The 23,528-nt window shown below is 34.0% G+C and overlaps 4 protein-coding genes across 7 annotated transcripts in view; 2 read left to right on the top strand and 2 right to left on the bottom strand.

Moving 5' to 3' along the window:
* Positions 1-17,892, bottom strand: part of LOC109105314 (elongation factor-like GTPase 1) — a 118,368-nt gene extending 100,476 nt beyond the window's left edge. Inside the window, exons 1-10 of one of the 4 annotated variants that reach the window (XM_042727276.1) lie at positions 17,679-17,892; positions 11,221-11,334; positions 11,034-11,101; positions 9,030-9,114; positions 8,807-8,940; positions 8,227-8,364; positions 7,200-7,417; positions 4,969-5,092; positions 2,283-2,362; positions 1,487-1,623 (exon numbers count right to left, since the gene is read on the bottom strand). In XM_042727276.1, the coding sequence (XP_042583210.1) occupies positions 1,487-1,623; positions 2,283-2,362; positions 4,969-5,092; positions 7,200-7,417; positions 8,227-8,364; positions 8,807-8,940; positions 9,030-9,114; positions 11,034-11,101; positions 11,221-11,311 (1,075 nt within the window). In that variant the 5' untranslated portion in view covers positions 11,312-11,334; positions 17,679-17,892. The other 3 variants (XM_042727274.1, XM_042727277.1, XM_042727275.1) reach the window with 3 other exon arrangements.
* On the top strand, positions 12,420-15,519 carry LOC109098123 (stabilizer of axonemal microtubules 2-like). Its single transcript, XM_019111735.2, has 4 exons — positions 12,420-12,550; positions 13,152-13,331; positions 13,515-13,717; positions 14,506-15,519. The coding sequence occupies exons 1-4, from the start codon at positions 12,513-12,515 to the stop codon at positions 15,474-15,476; spliced, it is 1,392 nt and encodes a 463-aa protein (XP_018967280.1). The 5' UTR covers positions 12,420-12,512; the 3' UTR covers positions 15,477-15,519.
* A 75-nt stretch (positions 17,893-17,967) lies between the features above and the next one.
* On the top strand, positions 17,968-19,274 carry LOC109111435. The gene is made up of 2 exons (XM_042727282.1): positions 17,968-18,610; positions 18,737-19,274. The coding sequence occupies exons 1-2, from the start codon at positions 18,186-18,188 to the stop codon at positions 18,918-18,920; spliced, it is 609 nt and encodes a 202-aa protein (XP_042583216.1). The 5' UTR covers positions 17,968-18,185; the 3' UTR covers positions 18,921-19,274.
* A 379-nt stretch (positions 19,275-19,653) lies between these two features.
* LOC109049388 lies at positions 19,654-23,443 on the bottom strand. Its single transcript, XM_042727278.1, has 7 exons — positions 22,685-23,443; positions 22,212-22,529; positions 21,455-22,059; positions 21,265-21,346; positions 20,583-20,769; positions 20,271-20,392; positions 19,654-20,188 (listed from the first exon to the last, which is right to left on the bottom strand). The coding sequence occupies exons 1-7, from the start codon at positions 22,985-22,987 to the stop codon at positions 19,931-19,933; spliced, it is 1,875 nt and encodes a 624-aa protein (XP_042583212.1). The 5' UTR covers positions 22,988-23,443; the 3' UTR covers positions 19,654-19,930.
* Positions 23,444-23,528: the final 85 nt, after the last annotated feature.

Below are 23,528 nucleotides of genomic sequence, written 5' to 3'. Positions count from 1 at the left end.
CGCAAACATAGAACACCTGCCAAGTGGGCCAAAATTGAACATTTGCAATGTATTTTGAAAATCACTCGATTACATGTTTAGGGGAATAACTGACATTTTACCAAAAGCGTTAATAGCGGTGCCGTGTCTCTCTGAGCACCTGTCACCACAGTAACTGCGAGGCGTGTCTGTGTCAATCATACTGGCGCAGAAGGAGCCGTCTAATAACGGTCAGTTGTGCATTTCCTCCCCATACAGCTGGTGAGATCACGGCAGGACGGCTGAGGAGGTGGACAACGCCAGTCAAATGCCTAGCGCTGATGTGGCTAACGTCACTGGAGGTTGTGTATAATTAGCAGAGGACTCTGTGCTCAAAATTCATACTTTTGGATAGTCCAAGACACAGGACCAAGAGGTTAAACCATTTTTTATATGCCAAATGTATTCCCTTCCGCTTTGTTTTACATTGATCCCACTACAAAGAACGGCTACTTATAATAATTATGGGACTCAAATTACAAATAACGTCTATAACCAACTACACCACCTGAGAGAAACGATGCCAGAACTTGCACGTCTATGAAACCTGCTGATAAAGTTTACATTATTAATATAGCGCTGATATCTCTAATCTAAAATCTCTCTCATCTACTGTATTTGTATCCTTTCTTCACTCTTAAAAATAAAGGTGCTTCACGATGCCATAGAATAACCTTTTTGTCTAAATGGTTCCATAAAGAGCCTTTAACATCTGAAAAGCCTTTCTGTTTCACAAAAGATTCTTTGTGGTGAAAGAAGGTTCTTTATATTATAAAAAGGTGAGAAAGAGACATTTCTGTAAATAACCTTTGACTGAATGACTCTTTGTGGAACTAAAAATGGTTTTTCTGTGGCATCGCTGAGAAGAACCTTTTGAAGCACCTTTATTTTTAAGAGTGTTCACTGGTTTATCAGAGAGAGTTATAGATGCAAGAAAGTATGTACCGATTAAGAGTTTATTATGTAAATGAATGCAAGAGACCAATCAGAATGCAGTGGTTACACGTCAATGATGTCGAAACAATGCTGTAAATACTAATATTACATTTCTTAAAAAGTTAAAATTTAAGAAACACCAAAATAGGCTAAAAATTATTAACAAGACTAATAACTACCTAAGAAATTAATACTTTTACTCAGCAAGGATGCGTTAAATTAATCAAAAGTGACAGTAAAGAGTTTTAGATTGGATTTTATATTTAGATCAACACAGTTTCCACAAAATTATTAAGAAGCTTAACTGTTTTCAACATTGATGATAACAAAAAACTGTTTCTTGAGCATCAAATCAGCATATTAGAATGATTTCTGAAGGATCATGTGACACTGAAGACTGGAGTAATGATGCTGAAAATTCTATTTATTCCATAAAAAAATACAAAATTATAAATAAAAAACATACAAAATATAAAAAAAAACTCACTTAAAACAAACATTTAAACAAAAGTGTTTGTGTAGTAAAGGATACAGAGCACAGCTTGAGACACAGGGAGCCACTGGCTGCAGATGGCACTGAGGAGCACTTTGGGGTCTGAGTGTCTCAGGTCACGAGACATGACCTTTAACCCCAAAGAGGTCACCATCTTCTCCACCTTTTCTTTGTCCCTGGTGTAAACGAAATGTAAAAGAAACTGGAAATACACATTTAAAGTGACTTTTTCATTTTGAATTAAAAATAAAGTGTTGATGAATTCTGCACAGTTAGACCGAAATTATGCATTCAGAAGTAATCAGTGGAAATTTTTTATTTCATGACTAACCCTAGTAATTTTGTTGTGTGCTTCTTATTTATATTTCAGTTTTATATTTCTATTCTGCTTTAATTTATTCGTATTTCTGTTATAATTCTTTTTTTTTATTTTGTTAGTAATCTTGCACATAAACTTACACTTATTTCTGTTACTTGCCAAGAAAATAATTGTAGTTGAAGTATTTTTGGTAATTGTTACATTTCAATTTAGCTTTAGTACTTCAACTTATTTTAAGTTCGTTTTTTTTTTTTGTTTAAGCTTTTCAAGTTAATTTAACCTTTTTTATTCCAGCTTTTATTTTTATTTTATAAATGAAAACTATTTTTAATAAAAAAAATAATAATAGATTTAGCAAAAAATAGCACTGAATTCCATTCCAAAAATAAATAAATAAATATCACTTATAAATAAATATCAGTATCATTTTGCAGCACATTCCATTTCAAAGTGAAAAGGCAAATCATGTGTTGATGTCAATTTCTCATTTGTAATGACAAACATATAGGAAGTTACCTTCTAGTGACCACAGCATCATACATACTCCAGATATTATCCAGGACAAGCTGCACAAACAGAGGTTTCTTTCCTTTGGACTGTGAAGACAAAGAAAGACAGAGAGTAAACGAGCATGATGTATAAGGAAAAGAGAATGCATCATACACAAATACACAAATTAAGCCAGCATGGAAAAGACCCAGGGATTATAAGGACTCATTAGTTGCTTTTAAGATTTGGAGTCATAATAAAAAGCCTCTGATTTGACTGAACAGGGTCAAACTCTTCACTAACATATGAGCTCAAATGAGTTTAAAGGCTTAAGTTAGGCTCATCCTGCAAATCAATATTGCCGTCTGGAGGTCACGTCGCCCTGCATAACCAACTCTGTCTGCCAGAGTAGATAATGGCAGTGATTGTGGCACTGATTGATCAGTTTAGGATGAAGACTCTCTTTTTTTTGTCATTTGGCTGGCGAGCCAAATCATCTGGTAACTGCAGACTGAGTCATAGATCTTCAAATGATTCATTATTCAGATCTTCGTCCTGTATGACTGTAAACATTTCCGACATGAGGGTTCTTATTAACCAACGCACAAAATATCCTCATATTGTTTATGGACAATGACAAATGAACTTCAGAATATAAATTTTTGCTAAATCTTTTCACATTGAGTTTTAAACACACATGCTTTAAATGTGATCACTGCTCACAAATGTACTGGAAAGAGGATCAATCAGTCAAACCAAGATTTATATGTCAAACAGCCTCCTTATTTTACCCCAAACATAGTGTCATGAACTTTAGGTTTCGGGCAAGTTTGGGTTTTATGCTTTGGCTCTAATGCTGTGTCAGAGCTGCTTTGCTTGAGAATCAACAGTCTTTACAGTACAAATGTGGTTATCAATGATGAACAGATGCAAAAAAGGGCCAAATCACAATTTGCAAAAAAAAAAAAAAAAAGAACTTTCTATCAAGGTCAATGACCAATTTTCAAATTTGTAAAACTTTTAATCTCTTAAAAAAAAAAAAAAAAGTTAAAAAAAAGTTTTTTTAAATTGTAATAATATTTCACAATAATATATTTTTTACAATTTTTTATACTATATTTTTTATCAAATAAATGCAGCTTTAAATGCTAATTTGTAATTTTCAAAAGCATTAAAAAAATCTTTTTAAACCTCAAACTTTTGAACAGCAGTGTGCTTTTTTCAGTATTTTATTAATGCATTTTAATTCATAAAAAAAAATATAAAATGGTCCATCATAGAAGTGTAGTCAAATCACTGTCTGTTTAATTTTCATGTGCTATAATAATAGATCCAAACATATAATATGGGAGTCACATTTTTGACCCTTATGACACCATATCCAGGTCTATGTTTGTTCGGATCATCTGTTCATGGGAGGGAAGAGGATGTTCCAGACTAATGTGTGCGTGTGTTATTAAGGTGAGGTTTCAGTGAGGGAACTGACGTCCATTAACATAACTGCAGCATATCTGAATGCCCTAAATGGCACTACAAACCCAGAGCCTCTAATGGAGGGTCTCTGCTGTCACATCACTCCTGTAGCTCTGTCAGCCCACTTCCTGTCAGTCTCTCAAAGGGGAACAGCAGATAGATGTGGCTGCTTCAACATTTCCAAAGATAGTCAAACAGAGTATGTAATGTGACATACTCTATTGAAAGTTGCACCTCTTTCTGCATTTAATGCTCCACAACACAGACCTTTGCGAAAGGATTCTGCAGGTATTATGAAGCTAAATTAAAGACCATTTTGAGATAAATGAAAGAAAATGTAAGTTAATACATTAAAGGGAACACAATATGTCAATATATTCTATAAATGTAAACGTCTAGATTAGCAGACAATGAGTAAAAGCAACAGTTACACAACTTCAAACAGATCTCCTTTGCTTTTTAAAAAACAGCTCAATTAGAATATGGAAATTACTACTACTGTACCTTCAGATCACACTGTAAAAACATGATGTTTTTTCTTAGTATTTTTGTCTTGTTTTCCATTGCAAATGTTTTCTGTGAATCTGATCAAAATGAAGCGAGTTAATGATAAAAATAAATCTGTTGACAGGGTCAGAAAAATCAACTTAAAAGGAAAAACATATTTTTTACACCACGTTGAAAGGTATTTGTTCTCGTTTTAAGCAAAAACTCATTTGTTCACAAACACACAAATTAATTTTGTTCAATTCTGCAGAAAACAAAAACTATTTTCATTCGGAGTCTCAAGTAAATGTTTCTTGATTTAAGGATGTTTAGATATTTGAACTGGAAAATGAGACAAAAATACTAATGATATACATTCTAATGATATTTATTCTTTGCAGTGCATGCAACATTGAATGCCATAATTTTATGAATTTAAGACTTTCTGCTCCACCTTTTAAGGCTTTAATTCGAGGAAGGGCAACTTAAGACTTTAGACTTGCATAAACACTGTTTTCTTAAAATAATGTACAAAAAAAGATATTTTTTAGGGTGAAAAACAACATGCCCTATTGAAAACCATACTGTGGTGAAACCATGGCATAATGATGCCATCAGATAGTAATACCATGGAACTTTACTATTTTGCGAATGTGTTTATATAGTATTATAAAGTATACAGTGATATTACCATGGTACAAGTACATAAACCATGTTAAAAAAGTGTAATTGTAAGGTAAGTGTAAGATAGTACCTGAGCTCCCTTCATGATTTTTTTGGCTTTGGCATTGAGGTAGAAATCGCCCCACAGGGTCTTGAGCAGAACCGAAGAGCGGATGCCCATTTTCTGACTGTACATCTCTGCAAACTGATGAATGCTATCAGAGAATTCGAGAAAAGACAACTCGGCATCATTATTTGCACTTGTCATTTGTTATTTATTTTATTACATCCCATTAATTTGTAAGAATGCAGTTCAAAGAGGAAACACCGTCTCTAATCTATGACAGCTGTAAGATCACTGCATAATTAACAAGAAACTAAATTTAACAGAATATTCACAGCTGCAATATTAAGCATCACTGTTTTTACTGACTTATATTCAGTAAGATATCATTAGCCTTCTGCTTCAAAAACATTATATATATATATATAATAGATACACCAGGGATTCCCTAACTACTTCTCTCAGCCAAACTAGGGCCCTTTTTAATAGCTAAATTCAATTTTATTAATCACAAAGCACGTCTAATTAATTAAGATAATGAAACTTATACATTTTCACATCAATGTATTAAAAGTTTAACAAAAATTACATGTTTAGGGCCCTATAAAGTTTATTTTTTCTCACCATATTTTTTTATTGTTACCAAATTCTTTGTTTTAGCATGTCTAATTATTTGAATGCATAAAAAAAACTTATAGTAGCATTATGATTTTTTTTTTCCTCAGAAATTCTGTGTTGTGCATTTAATTTTTTCTGGTTATCAAATCAAGGCATAAAACATTAATTTCGTTTATCTTTTAATTACTGAAAATTATGCAAACTTTATTTTTTGTATGTTCACGGTTTTCTGATGTTGATTAAAAAAATAATTAAATAATAAAATAAAAATAAAATAATTTTTTAGAAAGTGTTTTATTTTGAAATATTTTATGTTAAAATTACATTACAATACATTTTTAGGATTTCATTAATAACTCAAAAACCCAGTTCCTTCTATGCATCTAAAATATACAAATATACACAGAAGTATAATTAAAATGCATGTTGATTTTACATGAATAAATGTAAAGGAAACAAATTATGAATGCAATTTATATTAGTCTACAGTGCATGCAATATATCTTAAATCATCCATCCAAGATGCAAACATTAATTAACAATGTAGTCATTACAGTATTTATTCATCTTTGTTAGCATTAGTTAATACCAATACAAATCTTCAATGTTAGATCATGTTAGCTTAGATCCATTAAATACTATTAATCGATACAACTTGTGATTTAAATAATGCATTAGTAAATATTGAAATTAAAATGAAATAATTGTAGGTTCATGATAAATAATGTTAACAAACAACCATATTGTAAAGTGTTACAAATCTGAAGCTTCAAAAACTTTTTTAAATTGGTTTAGATGTCCATGTTTGACTTCTAACTAGGCCACTTTTTTCTGGTCTACATAAAAAGCACCCTTAGACTCTTGTGTTTCTGCTTGAGAGATTGATGCATCACATTTGCATCGGTTCAGCACAACTTAATGACGTCTAGAAATAATAAAACAAGCCCTCCTTACAGTAATGGACTGAAACAAGTCTTTCTAGGCCATATGCTAATATACCCTCTATGAGATAAGTAATCTTAAAGGAAAAAGAAAAGATGGACAGAGCACTTTAGTACTTGTACGCTATGTCACATTACACTTTTTGAATGGAAAAGAGCAGCTCATACATTTTGTCTAACATCATATTTTGTGTTTCACTCAAGTAACAACATGATAAAGGATTTAGAATAACATGAGAGTGAGTAAATGATGTCCAACTTTTTGGCTGACCTATTCTTTTATTCTCAAACTGCAAAAAGGTCCTTGAGTCTGGAGTGCTTTTATAATATTAAACGTGCTGAAAGTAATGAGCTTTGGTGTTAAAAAAAAAAACATCCTCATGCTCACCAGAGGAGTGCTTTGTTTGGTTTGGTCAGCTTTTAGAAATATCCACCTACACCAATCGTATTAGTACTTTACTTTAGCCCTTATTTCAAGTATCTAAAACCACAAAAATGTGCACTACAGTATAAGGGTGGGGAGTCCTGATGATTAAATCTAGTATAGTATTGCCATCTTGTGAGCCATCGCAAGTACTACAACCACTGGCAAGATGTAAAGAGTAAAAACCAACCATGTAAGCTTTTGATAAAATATTCTGACAAATTAACTGCAAGAAATGTGAAAGCGCCCTCAGTTTGAGAAAGCGTAAGATGTACCTGAAGCCCCAGCCGTCTATAGCGCTGGCAAACACCACATTTCCACGGTCAGGACTGAAATAGAGGTCAGAGTCATCGGTTTCTTCTAAACCTGCGCTCCAGTCGTACACCTGATCTCCGCTGCCGTTCTCTGTGCAGCTGCTCTGAGCTTCTGCGTCCTTCTCCGCTCGCTCCTCCAGGACTTTAGAGGTGAATAACGAGCCAGTAACTGCATTAACCTACAGGACAAGTGGAAACAAACATTTGAGAATTTCATTTTTGATTTTTTTTTCACATGGTACAGAGACACGTCAACTGGTCATATTACAAAAATGATTACATTTCCTTGATCTTTGGACTATGAAAAAAAGAGCAACTTTCCTAAGTCAAAAAATCATCCTCAGTATAAAAAAAAAAAAAAAAAAAGGCTGCATTTATTTGGTCACATTTTTGAAAGAAGTCCCTCATCTCCACAAAGGCTGCATTTATTTGGTCACAAATACAGTAAAAATATTGTTGTGAAATGTTATTACCATTTAAAATGATTATATTTATTAATTGGTGTTAAATGTTATTATTATATTTTTTAACTGTTATTATTAAACATCATATTTTAAAATCTTATTTATTCCAATAATAGTACAGAAGAATGTTCATCCTTTAGAAATCATTCTAATATGCCGATTTCCTGCTCAAGGAATAGAAAATTCTACTTATTATAAATGTGTTGAAAACAAATGTTTTGTAACAATTTATACATCTTTTTACTGTCACTTTTGATCAATTTAATGTGCCTTTGCTAAATACAAAAATCTATTTATTTAACAAAAAAATCTTACTGACCACAAAACTGATGATATATAAATGATATTAAAATATTAAATATATATATAAATATTTTCTAAAGTAAACATTTTATTCACTATAAGTAAGTTGACCTACAAAAAATAATTTTAAAAATACAACACATGACATGACTCATACCTATTTGTAATAGTTAATAGTTCATTTGTAATAGCTTCAGCCGAGTTTTGGAGCTCTGACTCACCTGCTCTAGTATTTTCTGCAGGTGAGTGTATGCCTCCTGTGACGTGAGTTTCAGCTCCACGATCAGCCGGTCGATTTTGTTGATGACAAGAACAGGACGGATATTCTCCAGCCAAGCTTGTCGTAGAACAACTTGTGTCTAAAGTAGAAAAAAAAGAGATATTTTGGAGATTTAAGGAGAGAACCATCATCGACTGCACAAGCATATCTGTCAAGTAAATTCAGAATGTTTACTGCAAGAAATAAAGCAAAAATCTAGATATCTAATATATTTTTACTTAATCTATAGCATTGTGATTAAAGATGGCTTTCATGAACACCTGTAGCCTGGTGAACACAAATCAATTCACTGAAATGCAAACGAAGGACATGATTCAAACATATAAATTCTAATGTAGTGAATTTTAATGAGATGTCATTTGATTACCTCTTTATTTACATTTAAATGTAATGTAATGATCAAATAAAAGGTGCGTAACAGTAACTGCAATTCTTAAAGTGTGTCATTTCTACACATAAATACTTTGAAGCACAATGAAACCAATATAGAGAAACCTGCACACTCAAGGGACGGATGATACCTGTGGACACACTCCCTCCACAGCATCAACAACAACAATGGCCCCATCACACAGTCTGACAGCAGTGGACACCTCCGAGGAGAAGTCCACATGACCGGGAGAGTCAATCAGATTAATGAGGTACTCGTTTCCTCCTGCAATGACAACCATACAGTTCTTAACTGTGACTTACAACAGTACATAGAGCTGAATCAGTAAAGCTACAGACCGCAACGCCCATTACCTGTTGTATAGTGTAATGAAATAGCGCTGGACTTCATAGTGATTCCTCTGATCTGCTCATCCTCCCTGCTGTCCAGATATCTCAGCTACAGGAACAGACAGAAAACAGCATTTCTGATCACAATGACAGGAAGGACAGGTCTGAGTCTTATTCCACCTCCGAAACAAAAGCGAATAAAAGATACTGTATTTTGCATGAAGGCTAATTTAACATTATTTTCTAAATTAATCAAACCAATTATTTCCCTCTGATTTTATGGGTTGTTAATGGTTAGAGTTGGAGTAAGGACTATGTTTGTTTGACACAGAATGCAACATGTTCTACAATTTTCACACAAATCGCTTGGAGTTTATGTAATACATTTTAATGAGACAAACTGGTTTACTATTAAACTAGTCCAAAAGGCTTTCAAGAATCAGGAGTCATTGGTTTGAATCAGCTCAGATGACTCACTCACTCACTGAACTGAGCTGAAGGTTATAATGCTTGAATTAAAATGTGTATTATTTATATAATATTATCTAAATATTATTATTAGGGGTGCAAAGGGACGGAAATTTTCCAGAAAATTACCATGGGAACTTTGTCTGGGGAATTTTCCAAGTTGGAAACTTACCAGGAATTTATGGGAATTTAAAGGAATTTTTGGGAATTAATTGAAAATTTGGGAACAGTGTTTATTCAAAATAGAAATCTTTTCTAACAACATAAGTCTTTACTATTACTTTTTAATTATTAATTTAACACATCCTTGTTGAATAAAATAATTAATTTCTTTCAGAAAATTAATTGTTAAAAAAGGATTTCTATTTTAAATAAATGCTGTTCTATTTAAACTTTTTATTCATATTACAGAATCTGTTACCATTTTGAATTAACTTTTATTTTTATATTTTGAGGTTTAATTTCAGTTTAGGTTTTAGTCATTTAGTTATGTGCTTTTGTTATTTTTTTAATTATTTTTTATTAACTTCACATACTTAAACATTTATTTCTTTTATTTCAATTATTTACTTATTTTTGTTTAAGTTTTGTAGATTTAAGCTGCTCATCTAATGTTTATATTTTATAGTTTTTTAATCCAAAATAAAAGTTTTGTTTACATAATATATGTATGTGTACAGGGTATATTTATTATGTATATATAAATACACACACATAAATTATATATTTAGAAAATATTTACATGTATATACATTTATATATTTATATTTTATATTATATATAAATATATTTAATATATAATCATAACATATTCTTCTTAAATATATACATGCATGTGTGTGTATTTATATTTACATAATAAATATACACAGTATACAAACATATATTATGTAAACAAAACTTTTATTTTGGATGTGATTAATCGTGATTAATCATTTGACAGCCCTAATATATATGTATGTATATATATATATATATATATATATATATATATATATAGATATATGTATATATATATATATATGTATATATATATATATATATACGGATATGTATATATGTATATATATATATATATATATATATATATATATATATATATATATATATATGTATATATATATATATATACAGGTGCATCTCAATAAATTAGAATGTCGTGGGAAAATTTCATTTATTTCAGTAATTCAACTCAACTCAATTGTGAAACTCGTGTATTAAATAAATTCAGTGCACACAGACTGAAGTAGTTTAATTCTTTGGTTCTTTTAATTGTGATGATTTTGCCTCACATTTAACAAAAACACACCAATTCACTATCTCAACTAATTAGAATGCTTCATAAGACCAATAATAAAAAAAATAATAAAAGAAAACATTTTTAGTGAATTGTTGGCCTTCTGGAAAGTGCGTTAATTTACTGTACATGTACTCTATATATATATATTTATTTATTTATTTTTATTCAGTGTTAATCATAAAAATGTTGGGAAAAGCATTAGTAAATTGTTCAGATTTTTATTAGGCTAATAACTGATAATTCTCTGTAGGTCCACTTACCTTTCCAGCTAAACGACTTGATATAATACCATTACTAGCCACCAGGCAATCTGCTAATGTCGTCTTCCCTATGGGAAACACACATTTACAGACACAAAGTTTCAAGTTTTAACCAAAATCTTGTGGTAGATGGCTAACAGTTAATAAAAGCAAAGATCTGACTCATATCAGCATCCTTAAAACTCACCATGATCTACATGAGCAAGAATACACAGATTCCTGATGTGTGGTGTTTTCTTCTGCAGTGCAATTATCTTCTCCAAACTTGTGTGACCCATTTTGACTTTCTATACCATGAAAACTGAAGCACAGAAGATGAAGATCACTACATTATTAGTGCAAATACAAATATGGCAATCCCAAAAAGCATTTGGGCACTTAAAAATGTATAAGTGTCACTGCATTATACAGTAAAACAAAATATCAAAGAAGTGGCATCTGCAATCAAATGCTGCTTAAGCTACTGAAGTATAAAAACAACTGATTTTTTACCCCTAGAATTTATTTAGAATATATACTATTGTAATAAATAAATGTAAAAAGGTTAATATATATATATATATATATATATATATATATATATATATATATATATATATATATATATCCTTAAAAGACAAATTCTAGAGGAACGTACTGCTTCACCACTTCAGTCAACTATTTTTAAAGTAACTTTACATTATCATAAATACAAAATGTAATGACTTATAAAGAGGACTGTCATACAAAATTATGGTAAAGGATGAAAAGTGGTGGTCTGGACATAAAATCAACCCTGAATGGTTAGAAATGTTGTAAAAGAGCTGAAGGCAGCATCAGATGACTAATATTTTAACAGTGTGCCAACTGCTTTATCATTTCAAACCTTTTTGTGAAATGTTTTGTGTGTACTTGCGCTACGCCACGTGATTTGACATTTTGTTATAATGCAATTTTTGTGTGGCCAAATTCTTTCTTAAACACAAAATATGGCCAGGTTTTAAATGCCGTTCTTTCAAAACAAAACCGCGTGTGTTTTTCTGAGAAATGGAAGATTTCGGAACTTTATTTCTCACATTCACCTCCCATTCACTCATTCAGACGCTCATCTGGCACAAGTTTTCAAAACAACGTCCATTCAACTAACGTAAGATAAACAAACTGAACATTCACCGCAAACATAGATAATATCGTAATATGTAAACGCGCGTGCTTATCAAAAGTAAAACTGATATTCACCGCTACATTCCTTGAATAAACTTTAACATCATCAGCATAAAAAAATGACAACAGATACTCACATGTTTCCTCGAGTCCAGGAAGCGCAAATGTGCGTTGTTCCCGTCGCACGCGCCATACGTAATACGTTACGCTGCGTCGTCACCAGGACGCTGCAAACAGTAGTTGCCGGGGAAACGGGACGCTTAGTACACGACAAACGCTAGTGAGGCACCGTGTAAGTGAGGGAAATTCACAATTTTCCTAAAAAAAACGAGGATAATGACGCGTCTCTGTATCTGTGAGATGTGCAGCTGTGGGTAAGAGTATTTTTTTAAGAGTGTTTGCTTGTTTTGGTAGTAATATTTGAAGCCCGAGAAGGAATTTTGAATAATTGATGGGTTAATGGTAGAACGAATATCAAGTAACGTTAATGTTAATGTTAATGGAACAAATTCGAAAAACAAACCTTGACGGACATAATTTAATATTACATTTATTTTAATACCTTTTAATAATGGTTTGGAAATTAAAAACAAATAAATTACTTAAATAATTTTACAATAATTGATAAACAAATATATGTAATTTTGTTTTGTTATTTTCCATTTTTATATCATTGCATAATTAATAGACAAGTAGTAAGTAAAATGTTAGGTAGTCAATTTAATTTAATTTCATTGTTTTCAGTTCAAGCAAATGCAAGTCCTCAATACTCTTGTAGTGCAAAGAAAATAATATGAAGAAACAAGGCTTTAGTCAGTGACAGAGTTTGTTGTATAGTTGTTGCCCTGGACTCCACAAACATGTTCAGTAAAAGTGCTGAGGAAACTTCTCTTGGTGATAAGTTTATGTCTTCTCAAAAGTATATTTTTATTTTAAATGGTTCCTCTGTCTTAAATGCTTCTCCGTTATCTTCAGCCGCCACCGTTGTAAACACCTGCCCACAGCACTTTACAAGAAAGGCAGTAAGACTAATGTGTTGTCAGAGTACTCTGAGAAGTATCCTGCCTATAAAGGGCACACGCGGCCCAAGAGCGTCAAGCCCCAGCTGCAGTATAAAGCTCATCAAGACACGATGGAAGGAACAACCACCTTCAGGTACATTAATGGCTAATCTATAGTCAAATAATTTACACAGTTTTATACATACATCTACTCGATAATTCAATAATTGTATTTTACATGCAAAGTGGCAGCACACTAGATGTTAGAACAGCTCCTCTATGTCTTTCTATAGGCTTCGGATCATCATTTAATCTTTTTTGTTTCTCATTTTCTCAGGACAGACTATGTCCCGTATGTGGTCACCCGTCGCCCTGAGAAGCTGCAGGCCGAGTACAGGCCCAAGCCTGGAGAGATTGACTTAGAAACGACCTATAAACAAGACTTCAACCCATATGACGTGCAACCATTTGTTCCTTCACATCCGAAAGAGAGAGAACATACCACGAATGCAAAACTGGACACCATACCCACCTATAAAGGTAATTACAATCTTGTTCGGTTAGGTCATGTGATGCTTTCTGAGCATGCAGTTTTAAGAATACACACACCAAACAACTGGAACTGCAACAACCTTATCTAGGTATCTGCTGTTACTTATATTAAATCAAGGAATTTTATATTTAAATGAATTTATACTCAGCATCTTATAAGGAACATCATAAACACTAGTGTTCAAAAGTTTGGGGCGAATAAGATTTATTATTATTATTACTATTTTTTAAGAAATTAACACTTTTATTACATAAATATGCATTCAATTGATCAAAAGTGACAGTAACGACTTTGCTGTTTGTTTGGGCTTTCTATTTGTCAAATAATCCTGAAAAAAAAGAAAAGAAAAGAGGACGATTTGCACAAAAATAACAGATAATAAGAAGAAATGTTTCTTGAGAAGCAAATCAGCATTAGAATGATTTCTTAAGGATCATGTGACACTGAGGACTGGAGTAATGATGCTGAAAATTCAGCTTTGAACCACAGGAATTAATTACATTTCAAATTCTATTCAAATGGAAAACAGTTATTTTAAATTGTAATAATATTTCACAATATTACTGTAATTGGGTCAAAACAAATGCAGCCTTGGTGAGCATAGAAGACTTATTTTAAAAACATAAAAAAATCTTACTGACCCCAAACATACAGTATGACTGATAGCATATCATATATTTTCAGTACACGGTACAAAAGCTGAAATGCATAAAAAGAAGTTATTACAGTAAATGCATTTGTTTGTTAGTAAAAGTTTTGAATAATGTTTTTAAAGAGGATTTTCGTCAGTGGGAGATCAGCAGACGAGAATTGACTAAGCCTGACACACCGTATCAACCCCCTGTTACAAAGTTTGGGAATTCCACGACATTCCAGGACGATTTCGTCCACCGAGGCCTAGTGCCACGAGAGAGCTACAAGCCCCCTAACATAGCCAAGCCATCCGATGCTCCTTTCGAAAACATGACCAGCAACAAGCTCTCCTATGTTCGGCATGCTCTAGAAGCCCGGTATGTTAAACCGCCAATAGAATACAAACCCACCAGCCAACCTTTCCAGGACCTCACCACCCATCGCCAAGACTATCAAGGGCTGCCGAGTCCGCTGACCAAAAGCTGCAAGCCTGAGCTGCTCAAAGTGGCCTCAAACAAGCCATTCCAGGGCAGCACGGAATTCCGTGACTGTTACCAGCAGTGGCCCGTATCCCTCCGGCAGGTGCGGAAGTCGGTGGAGTACACGAGTCCAACAGAGCACATGGACCTGACTACCACTTCGCACACCGACTACATCAAGCACCAAATCCAGCCCTTCCTTTCCGTCAAACCCTTCTCACTTCCCACTAAATCCTCAGAGCCCTTTCAGGGCAGCACCACCATGAGAGACGACTTCCAGCCATGGGCGGCTCCCCGTCAAAGCATTATCCGAAAACAAGAGGAAATCCAGCGAGCCAGTGGGAAAATGGAAGATCTTACAACCTTCAGAGCTCATTTCATTCAGCATGAAGCTCAGCCTAGTTTCAGCTTCAAGCCCCAAAACACACCGCTGTGGACTGACGCTCCCCTACAGAACGACACCATGTACAGCACGGAGTTCACGCCCAAGAAGATCAGCGTGTGTCCGGCCAGTTTCGAGTCTCCGCCGGGGTTTGTTTTCGATAAGTACGATGATCGAGGCCACCGCTTCTTCCGCAAGATGACGTCTGCTGACAAGATTGAGACGCCGAAGGAAATGGTCTTGACAGCTTAAGAAAGTCATCATGTTGTTTCTATAAAAGGAAAGTAGCATACAATATGATCTCTCTCTAAATTATTGTATCGTAATGAATTACAGTTAAAGGTCAGTGTTGAACTATCTTTCATAAAACATTAATTATGCATAGTTTAAAATTTTAGCTTGTTTTTTGTAGGATATAAAATATGCAGTGAAAGTACTTTAATATCACATAAATCAGTTTTTGGCAATACCAATTAATTAGTTCAATATCAGAATCACTTCTACACAAGTTCAATATCAGAATCACTTCTATAAAAGTTTGCAGTATTTATTTATTTATTTAATGAAATTAAACGTTTTATTCAGCAAGAGCACTTTAAATTATTCAAAAGTGACAACATAGACATTTATAATGTAATCAAGGATGTCTATTTCAAATAAATGCTGTTCTTTTGAAGAATCTTTAAAAAATGTATCTAGGTTACCACAAAAATATGAAGCAGCACAACAGTTTTCAACATTGATAATAATAAGAAATAGTTCTTGAGCAGCAAATCAGTATTAGAATGATTTCTGAAGGATCACTGAAGACTGGAACAATGATGCTGAAAATTCAGCTTTCATCACAGGAATAAAATACATTTTAAAATGTATTGAGATAGAAAGTAGTTGTTTTAAATTGTAATAATATTTCACAATATTACTGTATTTTTTATCAAATAAATGTGGCCTTTTGAACAACAGTTTAGTTAACAACATAAAACACACTTTTTGCAATACACAATAATTGATTGTTTTAACCACAATATAAAATACAAAGATCAATAATTCCAAACTGATTGGTAAAACTGTATTTATTGTTTTTATCACATAGACTGTTTGCAATATTGACATGTACAGAACCAAAACTGGCGCTTCCTTAACCGAGTCATGTAGCGGCACTTTCTACACATACTGTAGCAATAAAATGCAATGGATTAAATTCATGGATAAATTCGGTGAGTGGCTTATGTACAACATTTGTTCATGTACTTAAAATGCATGCATAAAGGCCATTAGGAAACCATTATATTAGAGATATGAATAATTCACTTCAAGTGCTATAAGTACGCAGGTCTGTGTTGGGTTTAATCTTAAATATGGATTATAAAGACAAACTAAACCAAGTAAGAAAATAAAATCCAAACTTTCTACACTCAATGTACAATATTGCACTTAAAAACACATTATATACAAGCCATATTTTACAATGCAGCACATTGGTTGAACACAAAACATACATCTAAAAGCCGGATGGAGAAATGTGACTTTTATGGCACATGCCATTTCAATCAATCAACGGGTTTTCTGTCATACATTCTATGTCCATATTAAAACATCATTTAATATTAGAGTCAACATGAAAACAAAATGCACCCTTTTTTCTTACGTAAAACACACTAATGTGTTTGTCTTTGTAATGTTTATCAAAATATAATAACTTTAGCTCACTTCCACCAAACGTTCATTGTGACTTTTTTATCTCAGTTTAACTTTATTTTGATATAAACTCAGAATTATGAGATATAAACTTTCAGTTTGGAGAAGAAAACTCTCATTGTGAGATTATAACTTGCTATTTGGAGAAGAGAAAAAAGTCCAAATTTGTGAGTTGTAATTACCTTTCATTATTTTATTTTTTTTTAATTATTCCTTGGTAGACACAATATTCCAAATTATGAGGTTATATTTCACAATTCAGACTTTTCTTCTTAGAATTACCAGTTTATGCTTCACAGTTCTGACTTTTTCCTCAGAATTGCAAGGAAGATGTCAGAATTATGAGATATATACTCAGATTTGATATTTAAAAAAAAAAAAAACTTTGTAGGATATAAATGAGTAAAAAAGTCAGAATTACTGTTTTTATTTTTCATTCCGTGGTGGAAATAAACTTCCATAAAACTTGCTTCCCTCCGAAAGGATTTCCCTTTTTGACTGACATTGCAAATCCTTCTTACTCTAACTCCTCCCCTCTGACCACCTGACTCCATTTACAAGCCAATCAAATCCTAATAAATACAATAAGCCCCGCCCCACATTTTTCTTATTGAATATCTTGTTGTTTGCCTCTGAAGTAATCAGATTAGAGAAGTAAAATGGCTTGTGACAGCATTTCATGTTGACTTCAAGGTAGCACTCTGACTTAAAGGGATAGTTCACCCAAAAATGAAAATTCTGTCAGTAATTACTCACCCTCATGTTGATCCAACCATGTAAGTCTGTCGTTCATCTTCGGATCACAAATTAATATTTTTGTGATTAAATATGAGCGCTGGAATACTCCTCCATTGGCTTTAAGGGGGCCCAAACTTGTCCGTCCAGAAAGTCAGTGAAGAAAATGTTTAAATAGTCCATGCCACTACAGTGGCTCAACCGTACGTTTCTCAAGCGGCGATAATACTTTTCGTGCGAAAAAAAAAAAAAAAAATAATAAAACAAACAAAAGAACGACTTTATTCAACTATTCATTTTCTCTCTTGTAGGCCTCTGACGTTAGTTCACGAGAGCTCCATGACGCATGCGCGAGAACTAAACTGACGACGATCTTCTTCTACTACTACTTGTTACTGGCTGCTCACTCCTTAGGAGTATTACCGCCACCTAGTGTTCAAGAGGAAGTGCTGGCATAGCCGGAAGCGCTAAACTTTGTTTACAAGCAGGTGAACGCGCGCGCGGTAGTTAAAACCATTATTTGTAAATATGTCGGCAGATTTTGACGTAGATGAAGACTTGAATTTTTTTAACCAACCTTACTTATTCGAACCTGAATACACAGACATTGAAATGCAAGAGATGGAAGAGGCTGCCGCTGCAACACAACCACAGTCTCAAGCTTCCGAAAGACAGAGAGCATTGGAGAGCTGGTGGTGTAAATGTAATCAGTGTCAGGCGATGCCAACTGAACAGGAGAGCATGTGCTGCATCGATTGGGACCTTGTCATGCCACAGCTTGAAAGTTTGGATAACGCAGACAATGGGACAAGTGTATTTCGCTGTATAACCGAGGATCCCGGTTTTCCGCCCCTGCTAAGTCGAAGTGTTTTAGAAGTCTTTTTTAATTTGCCTAAAGTGAACTGGAAGAGACGTCCGAGGCCAGAAGGACCGGCTGGCACTTTATCTATGGAGTAAGTAGGTTTGTTTTGACTGAATAATTACACGTGCAGCCTAGCTTTTTACAATGTGTTTTCTTTATCATCTATTCTTATGTGTGTAAACACTTTCTAATTTTTTTTTTTTTTTTCTGTTTACAGTCAGTACAGACTGGTGGCATACCGCGTGGTTCTCGAATGGATATTGAAAGGTCAAAAACTTGGAAGACACAACAGGAAAGTTCTTCCATCTTGTGTAGTGCAAGCTATACGGGAAAGATATCCCTCTTCCTCGGGAGTATATGTTGGTTTCAAGGATGCCGAAGAAGCTTTTATGCTAATGTAAAGAAATTAAAAGCAAGTCAATACACTAATTTATTTTGATTTATTTTATTTTTTTTAATATTTACATTTAACATTTTTGTGTATTGCTGATATACTTGTTAAATAAAAATGTTAATAAAAATATATTGTCTTTTGTTTGTAATTTAGGTTTAAGGTTTACCAAACAGTTTTAGTTTAGATGTTAAAGAGAATTTTAGTCAGAGAGCTTTCTTTATCACTGCAATAGATATGCACAATTTTTTATTATCAACAGTTTCAAACACTATATACAATTTTTTCTAACCAAAAAAAAAATATATATATATATATATGTAAATATGCATCATGAGATAGCATTTCACCAAAAGAAAAATCTAACAAAATAAGAAAAGGTCAAAAAATGTTTTACAGTATTCTGTTGACAGTCTTTTACTTGGGAAAACCTTGACACAATGTTTTGCAATAGCAGCCTCCTTGTCCGGTTTGGGTTTTGTTGCAATATTGCACGGTATATCAGGCAAAGAAACTTGAGAGGAAGGGTCCTTGAAACGTACATTAGGGTCACTGCGCCGTTCCTGTACCCTTTGTAGAAGTTCATCCCTGAAGTTTTGTGTTGTTGGTTCATAAATTCTCCTTGCCAACCAATCTTTATTTTGCTTGGGGAAAACAATGTTGTATCGCGGAACACCTGTAAAAGTGAAATATATACAGTTGTAATGCATTATTTTTTGCCCTAACTAAATTACCTTGTCTATTTTGCTCTCTGTCAGTGTGTATGTATAATTCAATTGTGCATTTTGCATTGTCAGCACCCCACTTTTGGAAAGTTGATTACTTGCCTGAGCTGGTTGTGGCCTGTTGACGGTTTACATTTTCATTGTGATCCATGACAGCAAGTTGAGAACGAGCTGTCATCGAGGAGTAGTGAAAATGCAGGTTCTTTCTGCAGTATTTCAGAAGAACAGAAAGGTAAACCTCAAGACTGCCTGAGAAAAAAAATAAATTTTTAGGTTTTCCCTATCCATGTGAATTTTAAACCATTTGTTTTAGCATTAACTTGCCTGTGTGCTTGAAGAGGGCCATTTGCCTCATGTCCTTCAACAGATTGGGATGTAAAACCAGTGTTGATAGTGTGCGGAAGGCTGTGGACTCTTTTCGTAGCCATCGTTTCCTCCTTTGCTGGTCATGGGTGAGGTCATCGTGGGCACACGTTTGTTGACGTCCATTTTCTTCCCACCTGTGTTCACCGCAAATGTGATGGAGCAGAGATTTCCACTTTTCTGTCAAAACCTGTTTAAAACATTTTTACAATGAAATTTTTGATCAGGGTTTGTCTACATCAAATCTATAAAATAAATATTAGATAACAAACCTCTGGGTCACCGTTGCAGGATGCACATGCATACCACAAATGGTTGCATATGCTTTTAATCCATGGCTGAAGGTCTACATTTTCTTTCTTTTTAGAAACTGATAGTAATTTCTTGAAGAAACCTGCAAAACATTATGACAGTTATTTATTATACATTATGAGATTGTGGGGTAAACCTAGTACATACAAACAGTGTTTATATTATTGTCAAACTGTAGTTTATGCAAAGCCGCTTTTATGTACAACAGTAGTTAAGAAATAAAAAAGCTTAAAAAAAAAAATACGTATGAATTAGTATGTAAAGATGTATACCCTTCACTACGTGCCAGATGTCAAACTCATGATGAATTTGTGGATAATCAACCCTCATGATCTTTCTTATAGATGGGGATCTGTCCGTAGTCATCACGTCAATGTCAATTCCCATTTCCAAAAGAGAGTTTAGACCTCTTTTAAAGCCTATGGGCTCCATGCCAACAGAGCTTGCTGCTTCTGTAACCTTGAATTTTGAAAATTATATAATTATGTCAACAAATGTCATTCCTTCATTAGATTAAAAGGTGCTTTAATCAATCTCGGTTGGCGTAACCAATTGTTGATTTTTGTATTATTATCAAACAAAACAGAGGCTAGCTAGACCCTCTCTCCAACTCATCCGTGTACTAACCCCCCAAACCCACCCCACATCATTCTAGTCGGTTACTGGCTGGAACAGTTTGTTATGTTTTGTGCTACGGGTCGCTCTGTTTGTGTTGATTAGGCTGTCTGCAGAGATCATGTTTTTTAAAAAAGTGTGTTCAGGAAACAGAAAGCTATTGGATACTGAGGAGATGTTTGTTGTATGTAAAAAAAAATTAATTTCTTTGCCTAAAAAATGTGTGAGACCGCTTAGAGCACCTTTAATAATAATACACAATTTAAGTAAAATAATAATACAAAACACATTACATATAAATGTTGATCAATTAGTGACAATATCTGCATGTACACTGACCTGCACCAACTCGTAGTGAACAACCTGATTAGTTGAACCATCCATTATACTGTATGTACAGTACTTTGCTGAGAATCCAGGGCTGCAAAAAAAACAACACCAATAATGATTTAAAATTAAAAATGGCTAACGAGGATAAAATAGTTTGCAACTTGTTTTACTTATACACGCAGTTTATATTTAAACTTACCTGTCATTTCTCCCATCTCCTGACAAATGAACTCCTTTTTGCAGAATGTTTTGTGTCCGCAAGCCTTCCAGCAATTTCTCCTGTTGTTCTTTGTACATAACGTCTACAACCGGGATTAAATAAGAGGACTGGATAGCGTAAAAGGTGGTTTTCTTTGGTATTTGGAGGTTGAGTAATGAAGCCCAGTCATCAATGTCCACATATGTTGCCCCAGTGAAAAGTGTACACGCTGCCACAAGAAGGTTGTTAGCTGGCATGCCTCTAATTTCATCACACGAGTTCCATTTTCCTTGATGACCATTTGAACATTCCCAAGCAACACGTAAGAGGCTTCCACAAGTTGTTTTTTTAGTTTCAGTGACTGATGCTCCACAATGATGACATCTGGTAAACAGCTCCATCAAACTGGACTCATTAACGATCCATTTCTTATCTTTGAATCTACAATTTGCTTCTTCTTCTTCTGTAGTTGGAGTTGATGTTGAGGTCGAACTTAGAGGAACAAAACTTAGGTCCTTTTCTGTTGTAGGATCCAGGGAAAGCATGCTGACATCAAGACTAAGGTCTTCATTGATGTTCTCACTTTCAGCATATGTTTGTTCATTCTAAATAAAATAATAATAATATTTTTGGCAAATTAAAACAACAACATAGGATTATAGTAACAAATATATGATAAAGTAATAATTAACCACAGAAATAAAATAAACCACAGAATAACCACAGAATAAGGACATTTATTAAAAAGTTAACTTACTGACTGATAGGATTTTATTGCTGGTAAGGCGTAGTACGTCCCTGATGTAGATGGCTTTGAACACTGTATAGATTTTTCAGGACTTGATAACACCAACAGAAGTGTTGATGGAAATGGAGAGTCAGGTACTTGCGTAGAACTATTAATTCTATTTGGCTTAACTGGGGTTGACTGAGGAACACCAGCTAAATTTACAGCTGACAATATTTCCTCTGTAACTGTGTTTTCACTTTGATCAGTTACTTGTGGAAGAAGACCTGTAAGCATTGGACCTGCTGACTGGGGGTCCTGACTGAGTTGTGATGGATCCTTTGATTCCTAAAACATTTCAAGTCAATGTTGTAACTCGGCTTTAATTCACTGTATCATGTATTATGTTTTTTTTTATTTAATATATAGCCATATACAAATAAAGACAAAACTAAATGAGCGTATCATGACTTTAACAGTTACCACACACTGCTTCCACTTACCTTGTTGGTCTGTATAAACAAGTTGGGCACAGCTGTTGATTTCAGTAATCTTTTCTGTTGAACTGATTTGAAGTCGTCTGGAGAGAAATGTTCACTGCACAACTTCATGTGCTTGACGGAATTAATCGGTAAATTAACATCCCGTTGAACAGCCAGCAGCCATAGATTCAGTCGCTCACGATCATTTGATGGGAAACGGTGAAAGGTAAGCCGTTCATTTTGTGGCAATGTTAAGGCACCTTTACGTTTACTCGTTAGTTTTTCACGATTCGGACATCCAGGAAATGCACACTTTCTAACCATTGTGAACAATTACTTAGAGCGAGACCGAAAGCACGATCAATGTCGAATTCAATAGCTTACATACCGCGCGCGCGTTCACCTGCTTGTAAACAAAGTTTAGCGCTTCCGGCTATGCCAGCACTTCATCTTGAACACTAGGTGGCGGTAATACTCCTAAGGAGTGAGCAGCCAGTAACAAGTAGTAGTAGAAGAAGATCGTCGTCAGTTTAGTTCTCGCGCATGCGTCACGGAGCACTCGTGAACTAACGTCAGAGGCCTACAAGAGAGAAAATGAATAGTTGAATAAAGTCGTTCTTTTGTTTGTTTTTTTCGCACGAAAAGTATTATCGTCGCTTGAGAAACGTACGGTTGAGCCACTGTAGTGGCATGGACTATTTAAACATTTTCTTCACTGACTTTCTGGACGGACAAGTTTGGGCCCCCTTAAAGCCAATGGAGGAGTATTCCAGCGCTCATATTTAATCACAAAAAATATTAATTTGTGATCCGAAGATGAACGACAGACTTACATGGTTGGATCAACATGAGGGTGAGTAATTAC

This window comes from Cyprinus carpio, chromosome B7 (genome assembly GCF_018340385.1).
Source record: "Cyprinus carpio isolate SPL01 chromosome B7, ASM1834038v1, whole genome shotgun sequence".
In the NCBI taxonomy this organism is placed as follows: Eukaryota; Metazoa; Chordata; class Actinopteri; order Cypriniformes; family Cyprinidae; genus Cyprinus; species Cyprinus carpio.
This window is presented reverse-complemented; position numbering and strand designations above follow the sequence as displayed.